Source organism: Anabas testudineus, chromosome 22, assembly GCF_900324465.2.
Source record: "Anabas testudineus chromosome 22, fAnaTes1.2, whole genome shotgun sequence".
Classification (NCBI taxonomy): Eukaryota; Metazoa; Chordata; class Actinopteri; order Anabantiformes; family Anabantidae; genus Anabas; species Anabas testudineus.
The window spans coordinates 10513164-10540191 of NC_046630.1; the positions used below are offsets into that span (position 1 = coordinate 10513164).

Below are 27028 nucleotides of genomic sequence, written 5' to 3' on the forward strand. Positions count from 1 at the left end.
GACATCTGATCACTCATTCACCCTTTTTTTTTTATTTGAGTTGGATATTTGTCCCTAATTTTTACGAGAAGGAAAAACAACTCTGCAAACTAAATGCATGACTTTGTTTACACCACTAGAGGGAACTCAGCCAAAGGGACCCTATGCGATCACACTGCTTTGCCAGCAGGGGGCGCGGGCGTTCGCGCAAAGGCGTCAGGAGCCGAACTGTCCTCTAAGCGGCGGCGCAGCTCTTCAGACGGGAAACCTCTCACTGACAAATGGCGTCCCTCCAGTGCGGAGCAGCTGATTTCCCACCGAGCGCGGCAGCAGGAACAGCGGAGAGGTAAACACGCCGCCCCCGGATTCCTGTGCAACACGGCGGCCGACTGCTTTGGGTTGAGGTTTGTGTTGCAGGCTGCTGGCTTGAGCGTTGCGCACTCTCCAGTAACCGAGAGCAGAGCGCAGCTCCGGTGTACAAACAATCCTGCTGTCAAGCAAAACACGGAGGAGAGAGTCGGCTGCCCTCTCGGTTTGTTGACTAATCCTCGGTGTGTTGTCGTTCCCGTTTCACCGGGGGCCTGAATTCCAACTCCAGCTTTAGACCACAGCAGCGGGTTCAGACGTGTCCAACCCCGACGCTGGAAGGGACACACGGTGAACATGGGCATCATCCTGTCAGAGATCTCCTCCTCCACCTCCACCACCTCCACCTCCGCCTGACTGGCTGGCCGCCTCTTCGTTAATCCAATTCAGGAGATCATCTCTTCGAGCCTTGCTGAGGTTACACCATCAAGACGGCGTTATCCCAGAAAGCGAGGTACGTCGAGGCTTTGTGCTTTTCCACCATGTAGCTCCGTGGGAGCTGTGGGAGCTCACGATGTGTCTGTGTCTCTGTTCCAAACTGCTGGCGCATATTTTCACCCTTTCCTTGTTTTCCCAGCACTTGGATCTCAGCCAGCTCCCTGTTATCAGTGTCACTATTTAGTCCTTAAGTCTAATTGTGATACTCTTCTTATTTTGGGATGAATCTGTGTAGACAACAGATGATAAACCACTGGAGTGATTTCATCATTGAGTGTGTGTGTGTGTGTGTGTGTGTGTGTGTGTGTGTGTGTGTGTGTGTGTGTGTGTGTGATCTTAATGTCTGCGTTTGTTGCTGACACTTCATCAGGATTGTTCCCCCAGGCCTCAGATCAGATGTGTTACACATACAGAGCGCTGCACCTCAGTTCTTAAGCATGACATGCTCAGAGTGGACGTCTCCACTGAGCTCGGAAAGGTCACTCGATGCCCTGCTATTTCCATTTTAAGCAGCAGGTCCCCCCCCCCCCTCAGGGTGCAGTCCGATTAATAGAGATAGCGATGAAACCAGGCTACTAGACAAACAAGGAGTCCTGCACATCCTGCAGTCTGTCCTTGCCGAGCCAGGAGGTGTGTTTGTTTGTGTGTGTGTGTGTGTGTGTGTGGGGGGGGGGGGGTTACATGACATTTCAAGCGTCTATCCAACCTGTGCACCTTGTTATTTATCACACACACTGACAGTGACAGTGAATCTTTGTCCTTTCCACACACTGAAGCCAAATATTTCAGCATCCTGTAAAGACGTTATATCCATCAGCTGTAACATGCCAATATGTGGGTAAAACTGTGTGTCTGGTCAATGGATCACGGATTCAACATATGGAGACACATACATATGTCTCATATCTCTGTGGCTTTTAAAAAGCCTCCCATTCTGTGCTATTGATCTCTCCGATTTCATGCCTCTAGCTACTGTGCATTACAGGCCACACAGACATATGACAAACTTCATTCTGTAGGAAACACACGCAGGAAATGTTTTTTTTTTTTTCATATGGCATTTTGCAGGCAATGCAAACAGAGAACCTGCAGATTTGTTCAAAACATGAGAAAGAAAGTCTGTCGAAAACAGTACGGCATTCCTCAGAATGTGGAAACACAGGCGTGCACATATGAAGAGCACTTAGTTCAGACAAGAAGCAGCTGTTTGATCGTGACGTGAGCTTTTGCACACCACATCCCCTCCCTTAGGAACAGTAACGGATGACTTTCTATTGAAACTTTTCGTTGGTCTGTCTGACCTTGGCGCTGCCGCGTACTAGAAAACATATTTCTGCTGTGCTTTCGAAGAGGCTCTTTGCTGAATATGTTATTGTGATGGTGATGATAAGGCACTTTGGTAAACCTTCAACAGATGCGCATGCAGTATTTTGCCGGAAAGTTTATGGTCACAGGATTAGTTTCACGTGGACTCGGCTTTGAATTGGGCCGTCAAGCTTTGTTTTAACTGTTGTGAAAAAACAAGCACTTGATAAAAGGGGAATAATACAGTGAGGCAATACTGCTGACTCGCCAGGGAAATGAAACAGGAAGTGATTCGTTTTTTCTAGACCTGAATACGTCCTAGTCCCGAAGATGTTATTTATCTGCAAGAGTTCTTTGCTCTAAATCACAGAGCAGCACCTAATGTTAAGGAGATTAATCCACCTTAGACAGAGCTGATCAAGATATGTGACACCAGTTCCCTTTAAATACATGTCAGCAGTAGTTAAAACGTCATTACTGCCACTTCCTCATTATGTGTAAAGTTTTCTCAGAGTGGTTGCACTACATTGTAAAGTGGAGCTGGTCACTACATTTTAAATTGGACACATAAGGCCCTGACAGCACTTAATGTGAAATTCCCGTGGTTAGGTAACTGGGATTTCTAAAGACACTTGGCTGTTCCAGATATACAGAACATTACTGCAGCGTGGCTTTGCTCAATCACTCCTTTGTTCTCATAACATTAACACGTCTGGAGAAGAACTCGTTTGGGTCTGATCTGACTTCACGGCTTGTTGTGTGCTTTCGGGCAGCGGGGTGGCCAAAGATTGTGGCACATTTTAAATGCCACGTCAGCAAGGTGTTGTGAGCGAGTGGTCAGGGTGGTGCTGGTTACCAATTGTACAGTGTGTTATGTGTTGCGGGTTGAGAGGAGGCCAGTGTACGCTCTAGACACTCGACAGTGCAAGACTTGTCAATAGCTCCAGAAATAGTACGCTCTTTCTGTTATGCCTTGTGCCCAGCTATTTAGGTCCGTGTTGGGGTGATGATGATAAAGATTGCTGCGAGAACATTATCTTCCAAAGGGCTGCTTGGCATTTTGAACTGTGAGACTCGTAAAGTGAGACGTTACATAATAAATGGACCACAGATTCTGCTGAGCGTCTGACACCTAACAAGATTAAGCATTTTAGGAGTATGTAAATTGCAGCAAGCCCTTGGGATTGAGAGCCCCACACAAGCATGCAGTAACTTAAAATCTCAACCCCAAATAAATACTTTTATTTGCCTTAAAAATAGTAGGGTTTTGCATGAGAGCTAAGAAAAAGCTATTTCAGCTGTTATCAGAAACACACACTCCTAAATAGTGGTGCTTCAGCACTATGCCTCCATACATACACATACACACTGACTCCCTAATGAGGGAAACAGCCTGAATGTTTTTAAAACAGCTGTCACTGAAACCCCAGCTCCAAATTTACTTTTGTGGTAGAACTGACCAACTCTTGCAGAAAATAGCCCAAATATAGTGGATACAACATCATTATGTCAAGATATTTACTGTACCACTATATCTGGAGGAGAGAAATACATTTAGGTTTCTAAAGTGTTTGTGGCGTTTTAGATTTGGGTGTCTGTCCCACACACTCACGCTGTGTGAGCTACTTTCTGAAGTTACTAATTTGGAAAAAAGTCAGGGAGAAATAATTTGTAGGAGGAGACAGTAGTTTTTCCACCCACATTAGCCTCAACGGACGATAGTCCAACAACAAATGGTGTTTCGTGTTCATTAAAGGTGTACAGCTCACTCACAGCCCGACTGGGAATAAGCCAACCCTTTGCTATTACTATGTCTGCCTCTATCACTGACGCTCTCCACCTACACTTGGAAACAGCCGAATGCAACACGTCCAGGCTCATACTCTGCTGAGAGTCGTTCTCGGAAATGTTGGAAATTGCTAAGTGAAGTAGAAATCGATGAGTCAGGAGGTAGGTCGGGATCTGGGTGTGCCAACGGTGAATGAGAACTGGTGCAACCTGGCGTGGTATAAAGCCCAAGCAAATGCCACGCGGGGAAAAAAATAGATGAGTCACGGATGAATGATCTAAAGAGATTTGATTACATTGAGTCATAGGATACTATCATTCTTTAGGCATACTCTGCGAAAATCGAAACTTCTCGCTGGCACTTTGTGTCTGACTAATTGGGACCCAGTAATGGTCTAAGACACGATTTAGTCCCTAGTGATTATGCATCCTCTACCTAAAAGTAATTTAACTAAACACAAAATTGAAAACAGTAACTGTTTAGAAATGATCCACTATCCAGGAGATGGTAATGGTAAATGGCTGCTGCCCCTTCAGCTGTTTTTGCTAAACAATCACGATTCGTGCGAAGCATGGCAAAAAAAAAGTTAGTGACGTTGATGTTTGGTCAGTGCAAGGCTTTTAATGTTTACCAGAAGTGTAGGATTAGTAGTTTGCTTTAGCGGTTAATGTATGTTATGGTGTAGAGAGAATGAACAGGTAACATACATCTACTGATACCTGCATTGATTCCCTATACATCCCTCCATCATGGGAAAGAAATCTAAATCCAGTGTGGGGTTGGCAGAATTATATGATAAGATCATTTGAGAATGTAAATGCATAGAAGAGCAGAAGGAGAAGTTTACAGAGGCTTTAATGGGGCTGACCAATTCCCTCAGTGAAAAAGATAAAGAGATGAATACAAGTAGTCCTCATTGCACTGCCCTTTAATGTCTCACCATGGTGCTGTAATTTCTTTTCTTTTTTTTCCCCTCACTGTGTTGATATGTAAAGTCGTGCAGAGATAGGAGTGTTTCCTTTGCTTACTTTTATGGTTTGACATCCTTTCTGTATTTGTTACAAACCCAACAACAGGACGTAAGCACATTTCCTAAGGTCGTTTTTGGCTTCCTCCTTCTCATTCTCCTGCAAAGGGAGTAATGGGCCTTTCGATTCGGGAAAGATACCAACTGCTGCAAGGTAAAAACAGAAATTAAGAGATCTAACGTGCTTTTGGGGTGAGGTGTATATCATGTGAGCAAGCCTTCTGTGGAAGAGGGACCAGGAAGACCAAGCGGGTTGCTTGAGATCCTGGGATGACACTGACCCTTTTGTTTTGTCTGCATTGCCCTAACTCAGCGATTACTGAAATTGCTTGTGAATTGTTTAGCCCACTGCTGGTGAGAGTGCCACAGTAACCCACAGATTAGGTTCTGAGTGCCTCTCTGTTGGAGTGACTCTCTCCTCCTGTGACCGTGAAAACATTATCTATTGTCCAGAGGAGTGACAGCAGTCCTCGCGGTGCAGCAGTCACACTCCTTACTAGATTTGTAGTGTTCTCCTTAATTTCAGTAAATTGTCTCAATTGTCCCACTGCGCTGTCACCTTTAAAGTAAGGTCAAAGGCACCCATACTATAGAGGGCATAGTGTATGTATGATAGATAATAGGACGTAGTCTGACAGGGTCTAGCAGAGCAGTGTCATACTGTTGCATTTAAAGACGCATTCCCTCATTCAATGTACAGGAACCATGCCATCAATTTGTCCCCCTATGCTGCAAAGACAATGATTTTTCAAAATCATGTATATAGAGGTCATAAACGCTCCTAGAAGTGTGCATTATTTTACACCACAGCATGTGAACGCTGCCCGTTGTGTTTGTTTGTAGTGTTGAAGATTTAGATTTACTTGGAGAGATGAACTATCCATTTAGTAAACCTAGTCATCCATCACTAATCAGATCCAAGAATCAATGCAGTATTTTTCTCACATTTTGTCTTGGATTGAAATTCACAAGGAATTCTAATAAGTAAAGAGAAAAAAAAAAAACCTGGCAGCAAAACCTCCATGAAAGAAGCCAACAACACTAACCAACAAAAGTGGTTGAGGTTTGAAATGGTGAGGTTTGCCAGTTAATTTTTGTTTGATTCTAATTTGGATGTAAGTACAAAAAGAAATATGGATGGATGGATGCAACCATCTTTAATGACAAACTGCAAGTAATATCCCATAATAACACAAATGTTGAGTCGAGTCCAGATATGTTTTATGTTTTATAGCCAGCTCTTCTTCACTTGGTGCTGCATATATTTACAACACTTCGCTTTTGCTCTTTCAATACAGGCAATATTTAACATGCACAGTGATGACCTGCGGTCTTAATCTGATTATCCACTTTAATCTGGTTATAGTGTGCATGCAAACATAAAAGACTGTAGCTGTAGACCAGTGAGTGACGAAAGATTGCCAGCAAAGTCGACCCTTTGCTCGGGCTGTCTGCATCTGTCAATAGAAATAGGCTCAGCGTGGCACGCCTGTCATCTTCACTTAGCTTGTTAGACGCTAATGGGAGCCAAGATGGCTTTTTGGAGGAGAAAACAAGCCCATTGTCGCTGTTTGGAGCCTTGTTTTAGGCACTTGTGGAATTTGCAAGGTATGATGACTTTTGCTGCTGTACATAAGGTCGTTGTTGTGGCTGATTTATCTTGTTGTTGTTTTTTTTGTTCTGTATTATTTGTGCATGTTGTTACTTGTTCAGTATAGTCTGGTCCTGTTGCTGCTTTGAACACTGAGACTCTGTGTCTATTGCCTCCAGCTTCAATCTTTAGCCTGATTGTTTTGCACTGTGTACTGTATGTTTCTCACCACTGTGTCACAAAGTCTGCGGGTGCTTTCCTTTTTTTTTTTTTTCAAATCTGGACAGCGGGTTCTGTTATTTGCTGGTTTTTTTTGTTTTTTTTCCACCGAATGCTAAACACCTATCTGGAGTGTGGAACGTAAGTAATTTGTGAGGGGAAAAAAAAAAAGATAATAAAAGATGTCATAGTGTCAGTCAGAAAAGAGTTTTAGGATCCTAAAAGCCAGTGAGTGCTACTCAACTCGGGGACCAGTCGTGCAAGCATTTTCTTCACTTTCCAACTTAAAGAGAACAAATGTATCTCATGAATATTTACACTCACACATTAAGTACTGTGAAATCCTCAGCTCATTTGTCTAATGGTCTAATTAGGAGACTTGCATGGATGTGGAAAAGACTCTCCTTTTTGAAATTACAATTTCACATGGCTTGTTGAGTTCCCTCCTATTCCTTTACTGTCTGTTTCTGTTTTTCTTTCTCTATTTTCTTTTCTGGCATAGTTCACTCTTTTTTTTTTTTTTTTTTGCATGATCACTTGACGTTTCCTTCCTCATTTTCCTTCCTCTTTCTTTTTTCTCCCGTCTCACTCATCTCTTTTGTTTTCTTTCTTGCTTCTCTTATGTCTCTGAGGGCAGCTTCATGGTTTCCACAGCTGGACACCGTTAATGTCAGGAGACCGTTATCTCTGCTCACAGACGCGGTTTTTACAACTTTATCACAGCTTCTTCTAACTAGTGCAGAAACTAATTGAAAACATCCCAAAGTCTGAACTGACAGTTGCAGATTTGACGTTTCGCCTTTGCTTTAGTCACTGTGCTGCATACTTTACACAGAGTATAAACTCAGCCCTCAAGCTCAGTTCTTTTCTGTCCTAGTCTTCTTGTGCTGTGTTGTCTGTTAGCAGTATATGTGCTTATTAGCAAATATTTACATTTTTCATTTAAACTTTGATGGAGTTTCATAAACTGGCTTTATCTCCTATGTAGGTTTGTCTATTTTTAAAAATACAGTATATGTGCTTATGTGTGTTGAGGGGGTTTTCTCTATGCTCTTTTCAGGGATGAGACCCCATTTGTTACCTCAGGAGGATAATTTAGTATTACTCAGAATAAATATTGCTAAGCTGTCCCTCAACCTGTTCCATGTTGTTATCAGCATCAACAAACACAATTGGCAAAGTAAATAGTAAAGTAAATACACACCAGCCCAAGCAGACCAGTCGCATTTCTTGTATAACTGTATGTTATTTGACGTAGCATGCTTTGCTGGCGTTGTAGCAGACAAATGGCAGGAGACCAAGCAGATATGAGACTTTGTTTTTTCTTTTTTTTTTTTATTTGCCCTACATACCCAGGCATGACCACTGTCTCTGCCTCTCTGGCCCAAACTGCAAAACAGACTTTGACTTGCTAGGCACCACTACACAAACACACACACGCAGAGCTTCGCAACACCACTCATGATGCCAAAATACATCTGGGTGATTGTATAACTCCTAAGGGCATGGAAAAATCTAGGTCTATCACCACTCTTGGCTACCCTCTTAGCAGTCCCCCTCCATTTCAAGGACAGATGGCAACTGTCCCCAACCAGAGTCCCTCCATAAAGGCATTTCACCTTTCACATTCAGCAATTGAGCCGTCCAAAGTCCCCATGTGTGTACTTTGTGTTATGAATGTTTGGGTAAGTTGGACTACTGTCCAGGCAGGAGCAGAATTCATGCTTCAAATACAGTTCATTTGAACATCAGCAATGTGCTGGACACTTTTTGGAAGGCTATCACATGTGTTTCAGCACATTTAGGAAGGTGAAGTTCGTAAATATACTCTGGTGTTGGAACTGGAAATTGGTTTCTATTCTCTAGATGGTTTTCAGAAATGCAACTATTGCTTATTGTCTGCTTAGAAGATTGAGCGGGACTGTTTTTCTAGTCACTGTAGCGCTTGTTGCAGCATGGAAGGATTAATAATTACAGTGTTGAACAAACAGTGTTGTTGTAATTTGCACCCTTCAGTGGTGCTATTGTTTAGTTACCATGCTCTTATAGTATTTGTCTATGCTGTCATCAAGGAGTGAACACAATGCAACAAATATATTGCAATATAAAAAAAAATTGCACAATAAAAAAAGCTCAGTTTCAGCCATTTGTTGTACAGAGGCAGAAGGAGCAGGAGTAAAACTTTCGTACATCTCACTGGCTCTTTTTTTTTTTTTTTTTACTCCCTCTCTCTTTGCTCTGCAGCAGTGGGCACAGAGGATATAACATAAGTGAAACTTAAAGCCCTTACTAATTGGCCATGAAGCGCCGGGCTGGGCTCTTGGGGGAGGAAATGTAGGAAGGAACAGGGGAGGGAGGAGCAGATGGTGGGATCACTAAATGCTTATTACAGACCCGAAGCTTCACTCATTTTTGTGTTTACTTAACCACAAAATGCCTCTGCTGTTCACGGCACCATTGGTCAGGTGAATCTGAATAGATGTGGATTTTGAGGAGAAATAAATGACATGTAAATAGACATATATTCAGTTATATATACAGCATGTGTCCTCAGAGATAGTGCGGCTGGGTGTAATTGTGGCTGTATGCCACTGGCAAGAGTAAACTTGAGGCGAGATTAGGTTTTGCTCATGAGGCCAGTCGGAACAGTTTGTCAGCTCATATTAGATCACGCTTCCCACTACATTAATTTTGCTGCAGCAAATAATGACACAAGCCAACATCCATTGGCTTGTCGCAAGGATTTAGGTATGATATAAACAGCATGCCTCTGTGTCTAGCAGGTATCTAGCGTAGTACTTCACTGCGCCCAACTCGTCTGACTGGTGGACAACAGATGCTTGTAAATTACCTGAAGGACAACTGCGTGAATGTGTGAAGAATGTTGAATTTGGTGGCCTGCTCTCGCTCCCTGAACACTTATCAGCTTTCTTTCACCTGAGCCGTCGCTGAGGCAGAGCATGTAATGTTTCTTATGCTATAATTTGGCGTGACATTTTTATAATTACGCAAAGTAAAAGCTGTCAGCACAGGTGAAAATGGAGAGCTGGAAGATTGTTTGCCCTTAGCGGTGTTCTTTGTGACTGTAAAAAGCCTGCATCAGTATGCAGTGTGAGGCTTCATGCTGTAACATGCTCTCACAGCCTATCTCTGTCTCAGTGAACTCAGGTAAGAGTTAAGATTTTATGTTAGGAAGCAACATTTATGTGATTTTAAATAAAACAAGCTTCACCTGTATCTCTGAAAACATGCTTCTCATCACATATATTATAGAAGCAGAAAAAAAAAAAGCTTTAACGGATGATATCATGTTTATTGCAGCAAGACATGTATCTCACATCAAGCTCACCAGAAAACGTTCTCCTCAATTGCTCTTTATATTTACATTTCTACCCGTGTTATCTAACTGTTCATGTGCGTGTGTGTTTGTCTCTTGGATATGGAGTCATTATTACATAAATACTGCTATAGCCAGACTGATGGACACGCGCTGACCACTGCTCAGGATGCCTTGTGATTCACACTCGATTTTTAGTGCTCTCACCTGACATTTTCATCCAAGCAGTGTTCTGGACGCCAGTGTTTGAAATGAGCACAGAGAGTGTGCGGGAGACCCACATGCACAGTCCTGTTGCCAAGAATATACCGTATACGTATGTGTGTGTCATTCTCGCTGATAATGGACCATCTCGTTAATAATGCAACAGAAGGATGGCACTGCACCACCCTTTTTCATGAAAACTCATTTTCCCTTTGTTGCTCTTTTTCGCTTCCTCCTTTCTCCACCTCAAGCCAACCTTAAAAAACTATTTTATCCCCCCCCCACCGACCCAGTCTGCCAGTATTTGCACAGTCAATATAAAGCGTGGGAGGGGAGAAAGAGATTCAAATGTAAAAGCACACACTGTTAGCTTTCTTGAATAAAGCCAATGAATTCCCGTTGCAAGGAAAGGTGAGAGGTAAAAAAAAACTTCAGCTTGACACTCAACCCATCAGCTGTACGATTTCACACTCTGCCAGAGTCAATACGTCAGGCAACTCAACTTTTAGGTTTGAACCAGGACCTTCAGTGGTATTAAATAATAAATATTTGATCTTCTGCTGTTGTTATACAATAATATAGATTTATAGTATGAAGCCAGTGATGCTCCCTAACGTGTCCTTAAAAATAAATGTAAGCATACAGCCCTGCCTGGATTTTACTAACTTGACTAATAACTTGTTTTATCCCATGATAATATGCTGATTCAGCAAATTAGAGGGGCTATTTCTAGCCTTGCTATAACGCTACATTTCAAAATTACGAAAAAATATTGCAATTTAGATCGTGATTCTTAATATATGGTCATATATAATATGAACTTTTGGCCAGTTTGCCCACCCTATTCCTAACTTCTGTGTCACTGTTACTTACATTTCCAAAAACAATACTTCTGACCCTCTGTCTGTAGTAGTTTGCTTTAGCATCTGGTCATTGAGACTATTTTACCTCTACAGCTGTATTTGTAATTGTGATTTGATTATTCCAGTGTCAGGCATTCTTTTCATGTATTATTTTGGACCACCAAAACACCTCTCTCTCCCTCATACACGCTCCAGTGAGGGTCGTATTTGTTTGTCTTCGGCTCCATACTGATAACAAATTGCCCTTTAAGCTTTTGTGGATGAGTTTAGCACCTACATAACAGACCTTCCTCACCGCTCAGTGCTTTCTGGACAGTATGATGGATGGATGAATGCTTGGTGGTTTGAGTGAGTCAGACATGAGGTGCATCTCATTTTTTATTATTTTTTTTATTGAGCCGTTCAGTTTCCTCTTACTTTGCATTTCCCCCATGCTCCTTCTGTTTAAGACACATTTAAAAGATGTCTCAATCTGTTTTTACCAAGCAGTTTCCTTCCCTTGATGCTTGCTTACAATGTTTTGACATGTAAATTCATTATTAAATAGCGCTGAATGTCATAAGGCCATCTAATTATGTGCTTAAAAAGTTAATAATGGTGTTTCTGCCCAGTATGATTGATAACTCCACACTCTCTGAATAGGTACTCTGCACTACACTTATGAACAATACAAATGTGCTTATTGCTGAAAGAACACAGTGGGCCTGATTTACTAATAGCGAAGACTAAATGGCTTGCACAGTTTGGAAAATTGCACAAGGAAAAATTGTGATTGAAAGTAAGTGCAAACATTGTCACTGGTCATCATGTAAGGTGAGTCCCCAACAGGAATCACCATACAAGTATGTGACAACTGGCGTAACAAGTATTTCTTGACTTGGGATACAGTACAGATGAAAATCAAATTTGGGAAACTGCAACAACTACAATACATTAGATTGATTCAAATGCTAGGAGGTGCAAAGATGTTTGTTGGATGTTGGATCGCTGGAACAAAATCAGAAAGCCAACGACGTAGTCCTCAGTGTGCACGCTAGGTAGATCACTCCTTACTGTTTTTGCTGGTCAGGTCAAGTGCTGTACACAGACCTTTAGTAAATCAAACCCAATGTGCAGAAGTCAACATTAAAAGCAACTAATGATATAAAAAAGAAAATCATTTGCAAACAGAGGAAAAATAGAACAGTACAGTAGACTATTCATCTTTCTGACTCTCTGAAGAGTGTTAAAGTTATGAAAATAAAATGTCGCCCTGTTACCGAAGAACACTTATACAACTTCCACCTAACACATGAATTTCTTTTGACACCTTAATTTGTGCGGCTATCTCTTTTGTCGGTGCGTTTAGTTTGACAAGACTGAAGTCAGATCAGATGCAGGATCTATTCACCTACAGATTTCCAATAAGGTGGAGTGTCTTTCCAATAATAGACTTCCTCATAGGATGCTCTCATGTATCCTCAGTGAAGTGTCCTTTGGGATTCCTCCTCTTCCCTCTTTCACTTCTCTTTGCACCACTGAGCAGCATTAAGGAAACTGAGACATCCTCATTGATGGCAGACCAATGTTCTTTGTGCATGAAGAAAATAAATGAATGAAAGAAAAAGAAATGAGGTGGAGACGTCTCTCTTACCACATCTCACATTACATGGGTCTGATTATTAATATCTTGTTTCTATTTAATTGCATGTATGAACTATCGGCTGCTTTTACCTTGCACACTAATGAAGTGGATGCAACAGCTTGAATGTTCCCTCCTCCTTTTTAAGATTACAGTGCTGACAAGAGGGGTTATGTGAAGTGATATATCTCTGCTAAACCAGAACAGAGACTCTCTTTTTCCTCTCCGCTCCCTTTCTGGGTAGCCAGCATGTAGACAGCATAAGAGCCTATGGAGCGATCATGTGAACTCTCCAGCCTCTCTCCTCCTACTCGCTGTCCTGTTCTTCTATTTGTGTGAACAGGCAGCTGCACGTTGAAGCAGACTGCACTGTGACCAGCGAAAGCAAACTGCGAGCTCTCACCGTCTCTTCTCCTCAGCCATGCTTCTCTTCCTTCTTATCTAGGCCCCCTCCACCTCCAAAATCCTCCTTCAGCCGGTTGCTAGGCAGCACAGGGAGAGCTTGACAGTGTTGACGTTGTGTGTGTGTGTGTGTGTGCGTGCGCGGGACTACTTCCTGTAAACAGCCGAGTGGGTGCTCTTTGCTCTCAGCTACAGAAGGAAGGAGAGAGTGAGACGCGACGGCCTAAAATAACCCTTTCTCACTCGCTCATATGAGACATGACATTTTATATGTGTGTGTGAAAAATTTCACATACTTGGGTAACTTATAGCTTTAGTTGCAGGAGTGTTTGAATTGTATTTTCTTATGTATTTTGCTTGTAATAAAGGGCATTTAGGCAGAGAGCTGGTGTCATTCTGCTTCAAGCAGGCCTGTTTGTAGATTTATACTGTAAATATTAATATATGATTTGTCTTGTTGTTTCTCGGGATGTTTAACTGCACTAACTGTAGCGCCCTGTCCCCTTCTCTCCCAATCTTCTTTGTTTCGACTTTCAGCTCAGTGGCGGTGAAGATGACCACGGCGCGGTACCGTCCCACGTGGGAGCTGGCCGTGGACCCACTGGTCTCGTGTAAGCTGTGCCTTGGAGAGTTCCCTTTGGAGCAGATGACCACTATTACACAGTGCCAATGCGTCTTCTGTACACTGGTGAGCAGGACACTCAACACTCAGTATTCTGTGTGTTACTGTAGTTCATGTAAGTTTAACTGATACAGTTTTTCAATCTAATACAAGCCAAACAGGACTTACACTGAAGTCAGTAACTACTTTTGGCTCTATTACAAATCTCACCCACCATTAACACTGAACAATAACGCCCACCGACTATCCGATCTTACCTAATCTAGCCCAGAGTTGAGGAAACAGTGCCCAAGAATGACCACTAAAAATAGATACCACTTCCTAGAACGCAGTCTGAATGGCAGCAGTAATGAACAAGTCACAGTTTCAATACGTCTATAGCAATGTAAACACGGAGAATGACTGAACACCTCACTCTAGCTGTTTATTTCCATATCCATAAAACAATAAGCAACATTAGCATTCATTTAGATCCCAGATCCTGGGAAAAAATTATTTTACAGCTAGTCGCGTCTTTCTACTGTTACTGTTACGGTACTGGACAGTTGCTTAGTAGAGCTGAGGACTGCTGCAGATTAGAGTGTTACAGTATAGTGGGTTTATTACAACACAACCATGAAACATAACGCATCCATTTCTTATGATCTGTTCTATCTATAAAAAATACAGTCACCGTTTAAGGTCACATATTCACCACATGCTCTTTCCTTCCTTTTTCTGAGTTGACAGACACAGACGGTGATGTTGAGAAACTCTCATCTTTGTTTCCCAACTTTTCTGCTGCAGTCTGTGGTCTGTTGTTTTTCTTTAATCATACTGACAGCATATTGAACTGGGTCGATGCTATGTTTGTCTGTCTGCCTGTCTGCCCACCCAGTGCCTGAAGCAGTACGTGGAACTCCTGATTAAAGAGGGCCTTGAAACTGCAATCAGCTGTCCAGACTCTGCATGTCCCAAAAGAGGACACTTGCAGGAAAACGAGGTACTCTAATGATCAAAGGAAAAGTTTTACCCTCTGTCTTGTCATTAGCAGTTGTGATTGCCAATGTTAGTACATCCCCTGCAGCTCCTGAAATTGTCGAATAGCATCTAAGATTGGTTTGAGACTGGACCTCAGCACCAGTTTATGTACATGAATCCCTTTCCATATAAATGTACACATTGGTAAAACATGACCACTGTTTAATATGTTATCATAGCTTACTCAAAACACGCCTTACTCAAGATAGCCATTGTGCTCCACCTGGCAGTGTGTTTATTCAATTATAATGCGCGTCCCCGCTCATTTCTTCCAATGGAGGTCAATCCGAGGGCAAAGTGCTCCTCATCCTCCAGGCAGTTTGGTTGATGGACTCACTCTGTGGCCTAGTCTTGGAGGCACAGCTTGGTTTAGCACACCACGGGCTTATGGTTCTCATCAGTCAGTGTCACCAGCCTTTAATGGAACCCCGGCTACTCCTGTCAGTCATGCAACACATGCATCAGCCCTGTCTGCCCTGACAGCAAAGCCCTCACCTTGTAATTGACTTCTCTTTCGCAAAGCCTGAATGTTCATTTCAGTGCCCAGTAAATGAGTGTATTTAACCTCGTGTGGGCTTGTCTATGCACACTGAATACATTCTGACAGCGGGATTCTCTTTCTGTCTGAGAATGAGATAAAGGGTCTTATTGGTGAGCAAGCAGCAAGTTCTTATATCATCTGATTTTGACATTGTTCTGGAAATGAATTGCACATACCGAATGAATAATTGCTTCTTGCAGTTTTTGTCTATAAATATGCACAGTGACCTGCATATTCCCTCCCACTTCCCTTCTCCCTGCAGATTGAGTGCATGGTGGCCACGGAGATGATGCAGAGATACAAGAAGCTCCAGTTTGAAAGGGGTGAGTCACAGCACGTCACTGATAGCTCCTTAGTGTGTGGGCAATGACTGTCAATCGCAGACACACGTGTGCCCTCCTGTCCAGGGACGCTGCATTTCACTGTGACATACAAAAAGGATGACGACAATCCTATCTTGCACGTGTTGCTGTACCGCTGCTTTCTCTGTGTGGAATCAGTCGTTTACCCCCAGTGGATATTTCTGCTATTGAAATACACTGCAGGGTATCTGTGGAAGGCTAATGGAAAAGAGCAGAGCTTTTTATTTTATTTATTTTTTTATTTTGTTGCTGAGCAAATTTTAATCTTGCAAAGGAAAATTGTCAGTTTTGGTTCCATGTAGCTCATAATGTCAGGGAGATTCATGAATGAAGTGTTAATTCTGACAATATTCAGTGTTCAATGCCATCCATGAGCCGAATAATGGTACAGGCTAGAGTATTATTGTGACAGGTACTCAGACCTAACAGATCTGCACTGTAGTATTCTGACTCAATCCTGTCATCTTCATCAAAGTGTAACACCAGCTCCCATTAAATATACATGAAGGGGAGAGCCAGACTTTGTTTAAAAAGGTTTTAATTGCATTGGTTTGGCTCTAGACTCATATGCTGTCTGACTGATGGAGCCAGGTCTTTTTGCAAAGCAAGACACTGAAGGTAAATTCTGTCTGTAGTTTACCCTGTTTGATAAAATACTTGTAAACTATAAGTGCTAGAAAGACAATGACAGGTGTGTGTCTATTCACTCCAGGGTGTCAATGTAGACATGCTAATAAGTAATATTAGTGTTCCATTGCCACAGAGAGAAAGCAGTAACTGAGATATATTATCACTATCACACTCTACTGAACTGTACTACTCATCCTGCAGGTTTCCACCTACACAGAGGCACAAACTGTACACAGAACATGTAGATCACACTTGCAGGAATAAATGCATAAACACATCCAGATACACTGGTATTCAAACTGATGTTGTGCTTTTTGCACAGTTAGTAGATGTTTTTTAATGTAAAGGTATTTTAATTGGATTTGTTTGGTTTGGCCAATAAAGGAAGTTTAACCCACTTCTATTAAATCCTCAACAGAAAGAGCGCAAATAGAGGACGTGTAGGGGTCTGAATGCTTTCTGAATCCAACATATACAGGGGCAAGGAAAGGGTTACTGTTAATGAATAAAAAAAATCCTCAGAAAGAGCTGTGGCTGTTGCCTGGATGAGGGTATTCAGCTATCTCATTAATGCCCTTGTCCAGTCAGGCAGAACAGTTGCTGTAACCATTCCATATTTTTCAGGCTGAGCCAAAAGTGCATGTTGAATGTGTGCTCTGAGTCCTTGGCAGAGAGGCAAGAGGAAGGAAGGAGAGGATAGGAGGGCAAGTGCACCACACTATGAACTTAGAACTGGCAAGAAACAAAAAACTGGTCTCACTACCACCTGTAAATAGGGATTGAAAATATTTAGATAAGTTTGAGGAAGTTATGCAGCAAGATAATATTTTTTACCAAAGCCATTTTCCAACATAATGTAAGCAGCTATGAATGCAAGCGTTACAGAGTGTGCATCAAAAAATTATTTAAAAAAAATGTGTGTGTAGCCTTGGGAAACTATTTGACCTCAGGACACAATAACTTGGGTTCTGGCCCGTTTAATTTATAAAAGGAAAAACAAGAGGAATAGCAATACAGCAGCCAAAATAAGCTAAGAATAATACAGCAGTGGGCTGTGGATGCAAAATAAAGCCAAAACAAGATGCACTGTACATACACGGACTCCCAGAGACACACTCTCAAATCTCTTAAAACAGAGTAACAAGTCAATGTAATAACTTTCATCAGTAACTTAATAAAATAACATGGTTCAGATTTTCTGTACATTACTTTGCTAATGCTGAAATTTCTATCATACCTACTGCCATCATGTCTACATTAAATCCTGGTAAGATGTTTGCAGTTAACTTTTAAAAGTCTTTCATCGTGCATACTTTAAGAGCTGTGTGATTATTTTACACAATGAACTCTCCAGGACCCCCAAACTAAAACGGGGAGAAATACTTACATTCCCAAATGAGCTAAATCTTAAACCCTTTGAGAAACATTTGAGAATCACCTTAATTGTAGTACATTTACCACCTGGCTGCGTATGAGTAAGAAGCTTTTTACCTATTTGTAAGCTTATTATCATGTTCCGTTGCAAGACCATTGTAAAATCCTTCAATCACCCAAGTCACAAAACAGAGACTGTATGTATAGTCTAGCCACACAGATTCTGGGGTACAAAGCAGAGGGTGATGGTGGTGAATTGTTTTTCCAACATTGCAGGGATGACTCCCCTGTAAGTAATTGTATTTTTAATTAAATTAACCTTTAATGTAAACAACTGTGCATGACCCCTGTCCCACTTTGTGCCATTAGAGGTGCTGCTGGACCCTTGCCGGACATGGTGCCCGTCCTCCACCTGCCAGGCTGTGTGCCAACTAAAGGATGCAGATTCTCCAGCGCTGCCCCAGTTGGTCCAGTGCGCCGTCTGTGCCCTTGAGTTCTGCTCAGCCTGCAAGGCCAACTGGCACCCCGGACAGGCCTGCCAGGAGAACAACATGCCCATTACCTCCTTCCTACCAGGAGAAAACAAGTACTGCTTTTTACCAGTTTCTCTCTAATATCCAATATAACACACATTTGTGTCAGTTGTTCTGTAGCAATTTCCAGTTCATTATCCAGCCTGTTTTTTTACTACCTGTATTCTCGTTGCCATGTTGAAACATTATCAGGCCCCATCTGCAGATGCAATTCCTGAAAATATTCATTTTCACAGAGCTGTAGAAGCAATCCACACGTCATGCCCAGCTGACTTACCTGGCGTTCAGGAGCACTTGTCAACACAGAGCAGGGTTAATTCAGTGTATTATAGACAGACAGCTGGTCTGGCTGGATGTTTTGCAGCCACTGCCGAGTTGCTCACGCACAAATTAATAGACAAGCATAAGCTGGTAATAATAGACTGCTGAAACTAAAGCAGGCTGAGACGGGCTTGTGATCAGTTTTAAGGATATGTTCTCCGTCTGTGATTACAAGATGAGGACTGCTGTGAGACATACAGCTGAACCATTTCCCTGTGATATCCTCTCATTCTGGACATTTGCTCTGCAGAGCTTTGCTGTGCAGAATGTAATGTAATTCAAAGGTAAGCTACAATCAAATCATGGAGAATAGCTCTGGAAATAAATAGGCTTGCTGTCACTAGGAAGATGACCAGAATGACGGGTACCTGCTCCTGCACAGTTCAGGAGTCAGCACTTTACAGACACAGGAGAAATGGATAGTGGAGATAAACTGACACCAACAAGAGGGAGGAATGAGAATGCAGAGAGTAGTGACTGGTGGTTTTTTAGAAGAGCTCTTGGCTCCTGACCTATCCCCCCCATTTCACACAATCCTGTTACACCAAAGATTGTAAATATTGATCGCTGCATAAAAGCAATCTCCTGCGCGTCAAGTAAAGTGAATGTCCAATGATTTGGGATTTTAAATCGGCTAAAAACACCGGGCTCATGTCTCTCTCTCTTCTTTCCAGCTCTTTCTATAAGAGCGAAGAGGATGATGCACCAATCAAGCGCTGCCCTAAATGTAAAGTTTACATCGAGAGGGATGAGGGCTGCGCACAGATGATGTGCAAGAACTGCAAACATGCCTTCTGCTGGTACTGTCTGGAGTCCTTAGATGTGAGTTGGTCTTGAGCAATTTCCTCATTTCTTGTTATTTACTGCAACAGGGAGCAACATTATTCTGTGTGACACAGTTGTCTGGAGACAACTTGTAGTTTTCATTGTTTGGAGATGGTAGTTTAAGGTTGATTTTTAGCCACAGTTTAATTATATAAGCGTCTGGGCCGCATGTCATTTAAAAAGCTTTTTTTTTTTTTTTCTCTTTTCAAAACAGCTGTCTCTGTCTATGAGGCTGCTAATAGTCTATCTTTATCTGTTACGTGTGAATGTGTTTGTGTTACAGGATGACTTTCTCCTGATCCACTATGACAAAGGTCCCTGTCGAAACAAACTTGGCCACTCCAGGGCATCCGTTATCTGGCACAGAACACAGGTGATAAATCCATCTTTCCCTTTCCTCTCTCTCTCTCCTCCATCTCTTGCACCTCAGCATGTGACCATACATGTGCTCTCTGGCTCTGCCTCTTTGTCGCTGTCTTGCTTTTACACGGTCACATGCAGTGACAGGCTAGTATTATCTTGACAGCAGAATAGGAAAAGGACACGCTGATGCGCATGCAGCCGTGAGTGCATGGTGGTCAGTGTCCTGCGGTTTCCAACTAAGCCCATTATGTACACTTTTCACTGGCTTACATAATCCAGGCTATCATTTACTGTTAGGTGAACAAAATAAAAAAATCCAGGCTTCTCTTTAAAGTTGTCCATGTGGGGAATGATGGTTCATATAGGACAGTTTTGACCTTACAGAAGATGTAGACTCTGTTGTTCAGTCTCCACATTTATCCCCAATATTTCCCTATAGACAAATGATCTATTCATGGTTTGCCACATCCCTTTGTCCAACATACTTGTTATTTTGTCAACATTAGCATGCACACTGGCATCTGTTGCCCAGTGGGGCAGACTGAGTCATATGATTACAGTTCAGCTGGTGTAAGCCTGCTATAGCTTCACTACTCTGTGTGTCTTTGTCTCTTTCTTGCTTTCCTCATTTCACCCCCTCACTCCACAGTCTCCCCCCTATCTCTCTCTCTCCCTCATTACTGCAAGATGTACCAGGGAAAACCTAGCTTGTAAGAACAGTCTTTCTTGTCTGTATCTGATGCCTTGAGGGTCACAGCATGTCAGTCAGAAGGAAGGTCATGTCCTGAAGATGAAAGCATACAGAGTCTGTCAGCATGTGCAAATTGAATAATAAACAGTCCACAGTGCTTTCTACAATAGCCCAGCCTTCATACAAGCTGTAACAGAAACATTTATTAATTACGTAATATGTTTTTAAATAACAACTGCCTGCAAGTGATTCCCAAAAATACGTCTCTGTGCCTCTGCAGCGGGAGGAGTAGTGTTATTCTAAGTCACTGTTGCATGTAGTCCTGCTATGGGGCTTTGAATTTGCTGGTGTCTTGCTCCCTCTTGTGGTGAATGATCTAACCTGCCCTGCTAAAAAGAGAAAACAGAAATTCAAATGAAATCTTTAGAATTGTTGTTTGTTTTGGTCATTTTAGTTATTTGAAATTTGGATTTAAAAGTTAAATTATGTAACAACACAAGATAGATAATTTATAAACTTAATGTATATTTTTGCCAAATTCAAAAACAAGTATAACCAACTAAAAAACACACATCACCTGTACCATGGCTTTGTTGCAGCAGGTTGTTGCCTATGTTTCTTTGCAAGATCACTTGTACTTTTCTATGATCTAACATCATTTTGTGTTCAAATTTAAATTAGCTTTCTTTCTCTATGTTAGATGGGTACAGTGTCTGCCAAGTAATTATATAAACCTGTAGGCAGATAAAATGCTTCAAATAAAAGAGTCCACAATTGCCACTTTAATGGGAAATCAAATCTCCATGAAGCATTTTGAAGCAACTAAAATGTGTTTTACATTAGTGACCTCTGCTGGACAACATGTGGTATTGCAGTTATTAGGGTAGCCAGACCTATGAAACAGTAGAATTACAAAATTGATATTTAGTTCATTAATTTCACGCGGGTCAAGTAGTTTGTCAGATTTAACGTTAATGCTCTAACTGATGCTGACCGCTCCAATCAAACTAATGTTTTTTATATTTTTTGTTGCTCTCTCTCTCGCTGCAGGTCGTGGGGATCTTTGCTGGCTTTGGCCTGCTCCTGCTGGTTGCCTCCCCCTTCCTCCTTCTGGCCACTCCCATCGTCCTCTGCTGCAAGTGTAAGTGCAGCAAAGGTGATGACGACCCATTGCCAACCTAATCTCACCATCGGAGCTGGAGTGGAGCGACACTCCATGGATGGTCCAATCTTTTCCCCCCCCTCTCCTTTTCACCCCTTCACATTATTTTCCTCCCACCAGCTTTGAGTGCTTCATTTTTTGGGCTGAGCCTGCACCGGCCCGCGGCCGCATCGGGATCCATCGCTCTGCATGAGAGAGGTGTGCTAGAAAAGCGACCCTTTGCCATGAGTAGAGGCGTAGGGCTAAAGGTCAGAGGAGGTTAGGTGTTAAAGCACCACCGTGTCCGTGTGTGTGTAAGATGATGGTGGTTTGGGGATGTGAGGGAAGTCGGGGCCACTTTAAGTGGTTTTACATTAGGGGTTACTGGTGGTATGTTGGCGGGTCATTGCAAGGAAAGGAAGAAAAAAAAATCTATGTTAAGCTTTTCTCTTGTATGGACAATATCATACAAGAGCCACATTAGAACGAACTTTTACTTTATCAGCCTGTTTTGATGGTTTGTCGTACGCAACTAAAGCTTTTTCCTCCACCACCACCACCACCACACCTGTTGTAGCTCTACAGATTCAGTCAGTAGCATTAGAGCTACACCACGCATGTTTGGTGTTACTCGATTTGCACACAGAACATGATTTCTTTGTCATGTTCATGACTGGGGGTAGAGGTGGGTGGCTGCTGCCACTCTCAACTCAAATGTACAGCACGTCCTTTTGATGATGTCAATGTTTTATAACGTGTCGCTTTTAATAGAACTGTGCTCAGACTAGTGTATATGTGTTGTACTTTTGAGTGTTTTCCAACCTGTACACGCATTAAAGGGGATTGCCACTCAAATGTAAAACTACGCTTATTTTCTGTGGTTAAGTCACAGTGAAGATTTGTTTTATTAACGCTGAATTTGCTTTATAACCACTTTTTTTTTCCCCTTTTGATTATTAGACTCTTAATTCTTTTCTTTTTTTCTGACACACCTCTGTTTTCCCAAAACATTTCTATGATCCCATTTCCCGAATTGAGTGGTGCTCCCCTTGAAGTTCAGCATTAATGTCTATCAAAGCACTTCGCTTCCACATGTTGTGGAACAATTTTAATACTTCACTACAAGAGATGTCAGTCGTGTAATTCTCAGCAACCAGACGGTTGTTTAGCCAAATAGAAATAGCCTTAAATTAACAACAGCCAAGATCAGGCATTTTCCCCCTGTGCATTAAATAGTGAATGAAGTCAAAACCCAAATAATCCCAGGGAAAGCTTGTTTAAAGGCATTTTAAAGCATTACAGCCAGTCAGTGAAGCCCTTTATACTGAAATGATTCTATGATGTCATCCATATGCCACACTGTTAATAGCCAGAAAAAAAGGGAAAAAAAAGTCTAACGTAACATTGTGTGTGAACCAGGGCCTACATTTCCTAAGCCTCACTGGCCAAGAGTGCTGAACAACATCCATCCTGCCATCAGAGTGAATGATGTCAAGCTCAGATCAGATCTCCTTCTCAGTGGCCCAAATTGCAAACTTGCATATGTTAGTGGTGCGAGTGTCGTCTCGTTGGTTGACGACCAACAACAAGCAGCCATCCCTTGCAGGGACATCGGAAAAGCCTATAGAGGAATTACAATAATTACGGAGCTGCTCTAAACTATATCACTTTATCTATGCAAGTTTGTACATTTCCATTCTCAAAAGGCTATTGATTGGTCATAATCAGCTGTTATATCATAGGTAGGATCATGCTGCAGAATGTCGCCGCACATGTGCGCATCATGGCTTTTATTTAATCAGGGAATTATTCAGAAACCATCCGTTTTATCCATAGTGTTTCCTGTTATAGGTCTGTATTTAGCTATGTTTAGCTAAGTTGCTAACTTGAAAATCAGAACAGAATGTGGTCACTTTGTTTTTTTGGAGCAAACCCTCAAAAACCCTTTTGCAGTAGAAAACTTTGCAATCAGTAAAGAGAGGGGGGAGATTATTTGAAAAAGGCCTGTGTGAGATTTCTTAATCATTTTGTCACAACGCCCTGCACGGCCACTCTAATGTTTTAAATAAGCCATTGTCCGGGGTAATTCACCAGTGTTCATGTAGCATTTCATGTGAAATGTGGCTACAGGTGATCAACAGTTAACAGCAGTAGCTATTTTAATATCGGTAGCTTATCATCTGCACCTCCCTTATTGCTTTCATTCAATTAACTCTGACATTCACGATAATAATCTTTGTTGTTAATAGCCTTAAATTTTGAGTACCTTATCTGTAGCCTGTGTTTTCATCGACCTCACCTCACTTTATGAGCCTGATAATTTGATATAACGCGGAATGATACAATTTTATATCAACGCCAGTCCAATTTTTCTGCTTTTGCAGTTTGGTTTCTTCCCTACAAATAGTTAAATTCCTGAAGCTTTTGTTTGTTTTCATGACAATCATGTCAAGCTAATTTCCTGGAGGGGATGAGTACAGGAAGCTCTGTACTGTATGTGCATTTTGATCATGTACTATCTGTAATGTATTAACAATTTTTACCAGGTGGAAAAATATTTTAATGCTTCTTTATGTAAGCGCTGCACTCTACATGGGTTTCATTATTTTACCTTCTAGATATGATCTGTGATGTGTTCAGTATGGTGCCTGTTGTTTAATGGAGGATTTTAGCAGGAAAAAATGTCAACTCGAAAATCGAATCGAAAAGTCAGTACATACGAGACACTGCAGCTTACTTTCTTTTTTTTTGGTGGTTTTGTACCATTACATCTGTGAGCGGTCTGATTTCACCAGGACAAAACACAAAAATATCATCACCATCAAAGTTTTGAGGCACAAATAAGCTGAAGTTAAGCAAAATCATGACCACTTCCACATTTTGTTTGGTTTTTTTTTTCCTTTACATTCGTTTGCTGTCTCCACTAAACAGGTAGATACTGAATTATGCAACAAACACAAAAGGGCCAAGCAGCAAACATTACAATCACAGCAGTGTAACATAGCATAATGACTTCTTTTGTTTTCTAGCTTGATATATAAGAGCCTAAAAAAACAACAACAACAACTTAACATCAGCACACGTGTTGCTCAAGTTCTACTTTGCAACTATCCTAAGATCAAGTTTGGTTATGAACAGCAGTTTATATTTTATAACCAGTTGTGTCAAGAGATGAAGCTGCATGATTTTTCTCTGACCTCTACATGTTAAATATTAATATATTGTAGCCTGTAAAGATCTTTAGAATGGTAGCTTGTCAAACCTATCAATCACCTTATTTTTTATGTCGTTTTTGTTATGGGTTTTTTTTTTTTTTTTTTGACAAAAGTTTCACATCATTCTTCAGTCCCGAACAGACGGTTACATTTCATTTCCTCAGTAAGTGAATTGTTGTCAGAGGAGATTGTCTGTGCACAAGTCTCCTGTGTTTTAGACATGGTACACAATGTCTCTAGTCTAATCTGTGATTTCAGCATTAACAGACTTAGGTGAAAAAGAAATCAGCATTGTAAAATGGCATTTTTGGATCAATTCTGTAAAATCTTGGCATTTCAGTATATCTACAGTTCCACTAACACTGTGACACCAGGTATTAAAGGTTGCTGTTTTTTGCGATTCTGTTCTCTTCTCTCATTCACATTCATGTACTGAAAGTTTTCATTTCAAACATACCAGGAAGACGTCCTGTGGCCCATTCTCCTGTCAAATGGCTCCCTCTGGTGTAGAATATGTGTAGCTCTCCTTTTCTTTTTCCTCAGGGAGATCTACAGTACAATACAAGGACATTTGCACAAATCACTCACATCGATTAAACAGATATTTCTAAATCAGTCATTCAAAATATTGGATATGAAAATAATAAGTGAACATGTTTAATAAAACAACTTAAACCTACTGATTAAGTTAAAGTCACAGTTCTTTTACCTTGTTATTGTTCCTTCAAACAATAAATAGAGGTAACTAAAACAATGTACCTTTAAAAATGAAAAGCTGACTATGTCATAGAAGTGTGTGATTTATTTAATTTTTTAACTGTACTCACATTTCTACATGGATAGAATAATGACTTAGGAACTTTTCAAATGCTGCTTTTTGATCCTTCTCTGGCGATTTTATCATTTCCTGCTCTTAGCAATGCCATTTTGTAGAAAACGTTCATTTCCTCTAATCTAGCCTTTGTTTTAATTGCGTCAAACATCTTCCCTTCGTATTCTTTGCAGCTCTGTCTGTTCATCAGACACGTGTCAGCCTTTTGTTAAGGTCTGCCAAAGAACAGGTTGTTCTCTCCCTCTCTCTCTGCCTTTGTGTCTATTTCCTGCCAGATGCTGGGTAGGGAGCATTAACAAGACAACCCTGAAAATGAAAGTGCAAACGCTCGGTGATATATCATCCCTCACCAGCTGTTCTCTGTTTGGAAGTCTCTCCACCAATCACTGGGCAGGACCACAGGAAGTTGCCATCTGTGGGCACCATGGTGACAGTTTTTGTGGATGGCAGTTGAAGCTGATGTGTTATCGGGAGCAAATGAAGTATGATACAAGGAGAAGAGGAGTGCGGGAGGTGCGAGGATGAAATGTAGAGATGGACAGAGAGAAAGGGAGGAGTTTATCATCTGGAAAACAAAGAGCTGAACCTCAGAGAAACAGCAGACGGGGAGCGAAGCTGCATCGCTGAGAGAGGGATGGATGAAAAGAGAAGAAACAAGGCCTTTGCACCTGCTCGGTACAGAACACAGGGTTCTGCTATCACATGTGTGCTGGCTGCAGGCCGATCAGGCTGGTCTGCTTTGGCTTTACCTTTCAACAGCCTGCTACCAAGTCGTCCTTCTGCTCCCCATCAGCACTATTTTCTCTACTGCTCTGCATTTTTACACCAACTGACAACATCTTACCCGTTAAACTATACAATCAGTAGTAATATTGTTTTTTCGTTTCAGTTTTATTTATATGATGCACCTGCTCTCAAATATGTTACCAAATCTGCGTTGGGTTCTCACCATGCATAGCGTTAGTATTGTTATGCATGGAGAATGCAGCATAAAGTATAATGAAACAGTGTAATATATAGAAGATATAGGCTTAATGCAAAATCACGTCTACTTGCAAACCATATGACAGGTTTATATAAAGAGCTTAAACCATCAATATAACACAAGGTCAGAACTAGCAATCTTTGGTAGGAGTCTAAAGCCTGTGTTTGTCTAGTTTGTTTATCAATGTAGCTTGAAAATGTAAGATAAAAAAAAAAAACCTCAAGGACAATTGATAAAGACAGGACAGATTCTGTATAGAAAGACACCTTTAGAAAAGCACATACATGAGAGTAGAGTAAAATGTGAAATACTTTTACCATTTAAAGTATTAGTGTTCAATGATAGTATTGGAGGTAATATTAAAACACAATAGTTATAGTCAGCAAACCAGAAAAAAAACTGGTGGCAAAGAGTGCTAACATTAGTGCCAAA

General features: G+C 41.4%; 1 protein-coding gene and 1 long non-coding RNA gene across 2 annotated transcripts; one reads left to right on the plus strand and one right to left on the minus strand.

Annotated features, from left to right (window-relative positions):
• Positions 1-245: 245 nt before the first annotated feature.
• On the plus strand, positions 246-25177 carry rnf144aa (ring finger protein 144aa). Its single transcript, XM_026339591.1, has 8 exons — positions 246-799; positions 13679-13829; positions 14641-14745; positions 15587-15647; positions 18060-18276; positions 19219-19366; positions 19653-19742; positions 21474-25177. The coding sequence occupies exons 2-8, from the start codon at positions 13695-13697 to the stop codon at positions 21603-21605; spliced, it is 888 nt and encodes a 295-aa protein (XP_026195376.1). The 5' UTR covers positions 246-799; positions 13679-13694; the 3' UTR covers positions 21606-25177.
• On the minus strand, positions 24867-26759 carry LOC113148097. The gene is made up of 2 exons (XR_003297418.1): positions 25962-26759; positions 24867-25328 (listed from the first exon to the last, which is right to left on the minus strand). It is a non-coding gene; the product is annotated as an uncharacterized LOC113148097 (long non-coding RNA).
• Between the last annotated feature and the right edge of the window lie 269 nt (positions 26760-27028).

Excerpts from the sequence above, each read along its gene's own strand:
- rnf144aa (XM_026339591.1), top strand. The coding sequence starts at position 13,695 with ATGACCACGGCGCGGTACCGTCCCACGTGGGAGCTGGCCGTGGACCCA. Across the intron at positions 13,830-14,640 it reads AATGCGTCTTCTGTACACTG|TGCCTGAAGCAGTACGTGGA; the intron begins GTGAGCAGGACA and ends CTGCCCACCCAG. Across the intron at positions 15,648-18,059 it reads GAAGCTCCAGTTTGAAAGGG|AGGTGCTGCTGGACCCTTGC; the intron begins GTGAGTCACAGC and ends TTGTGCCATTAG.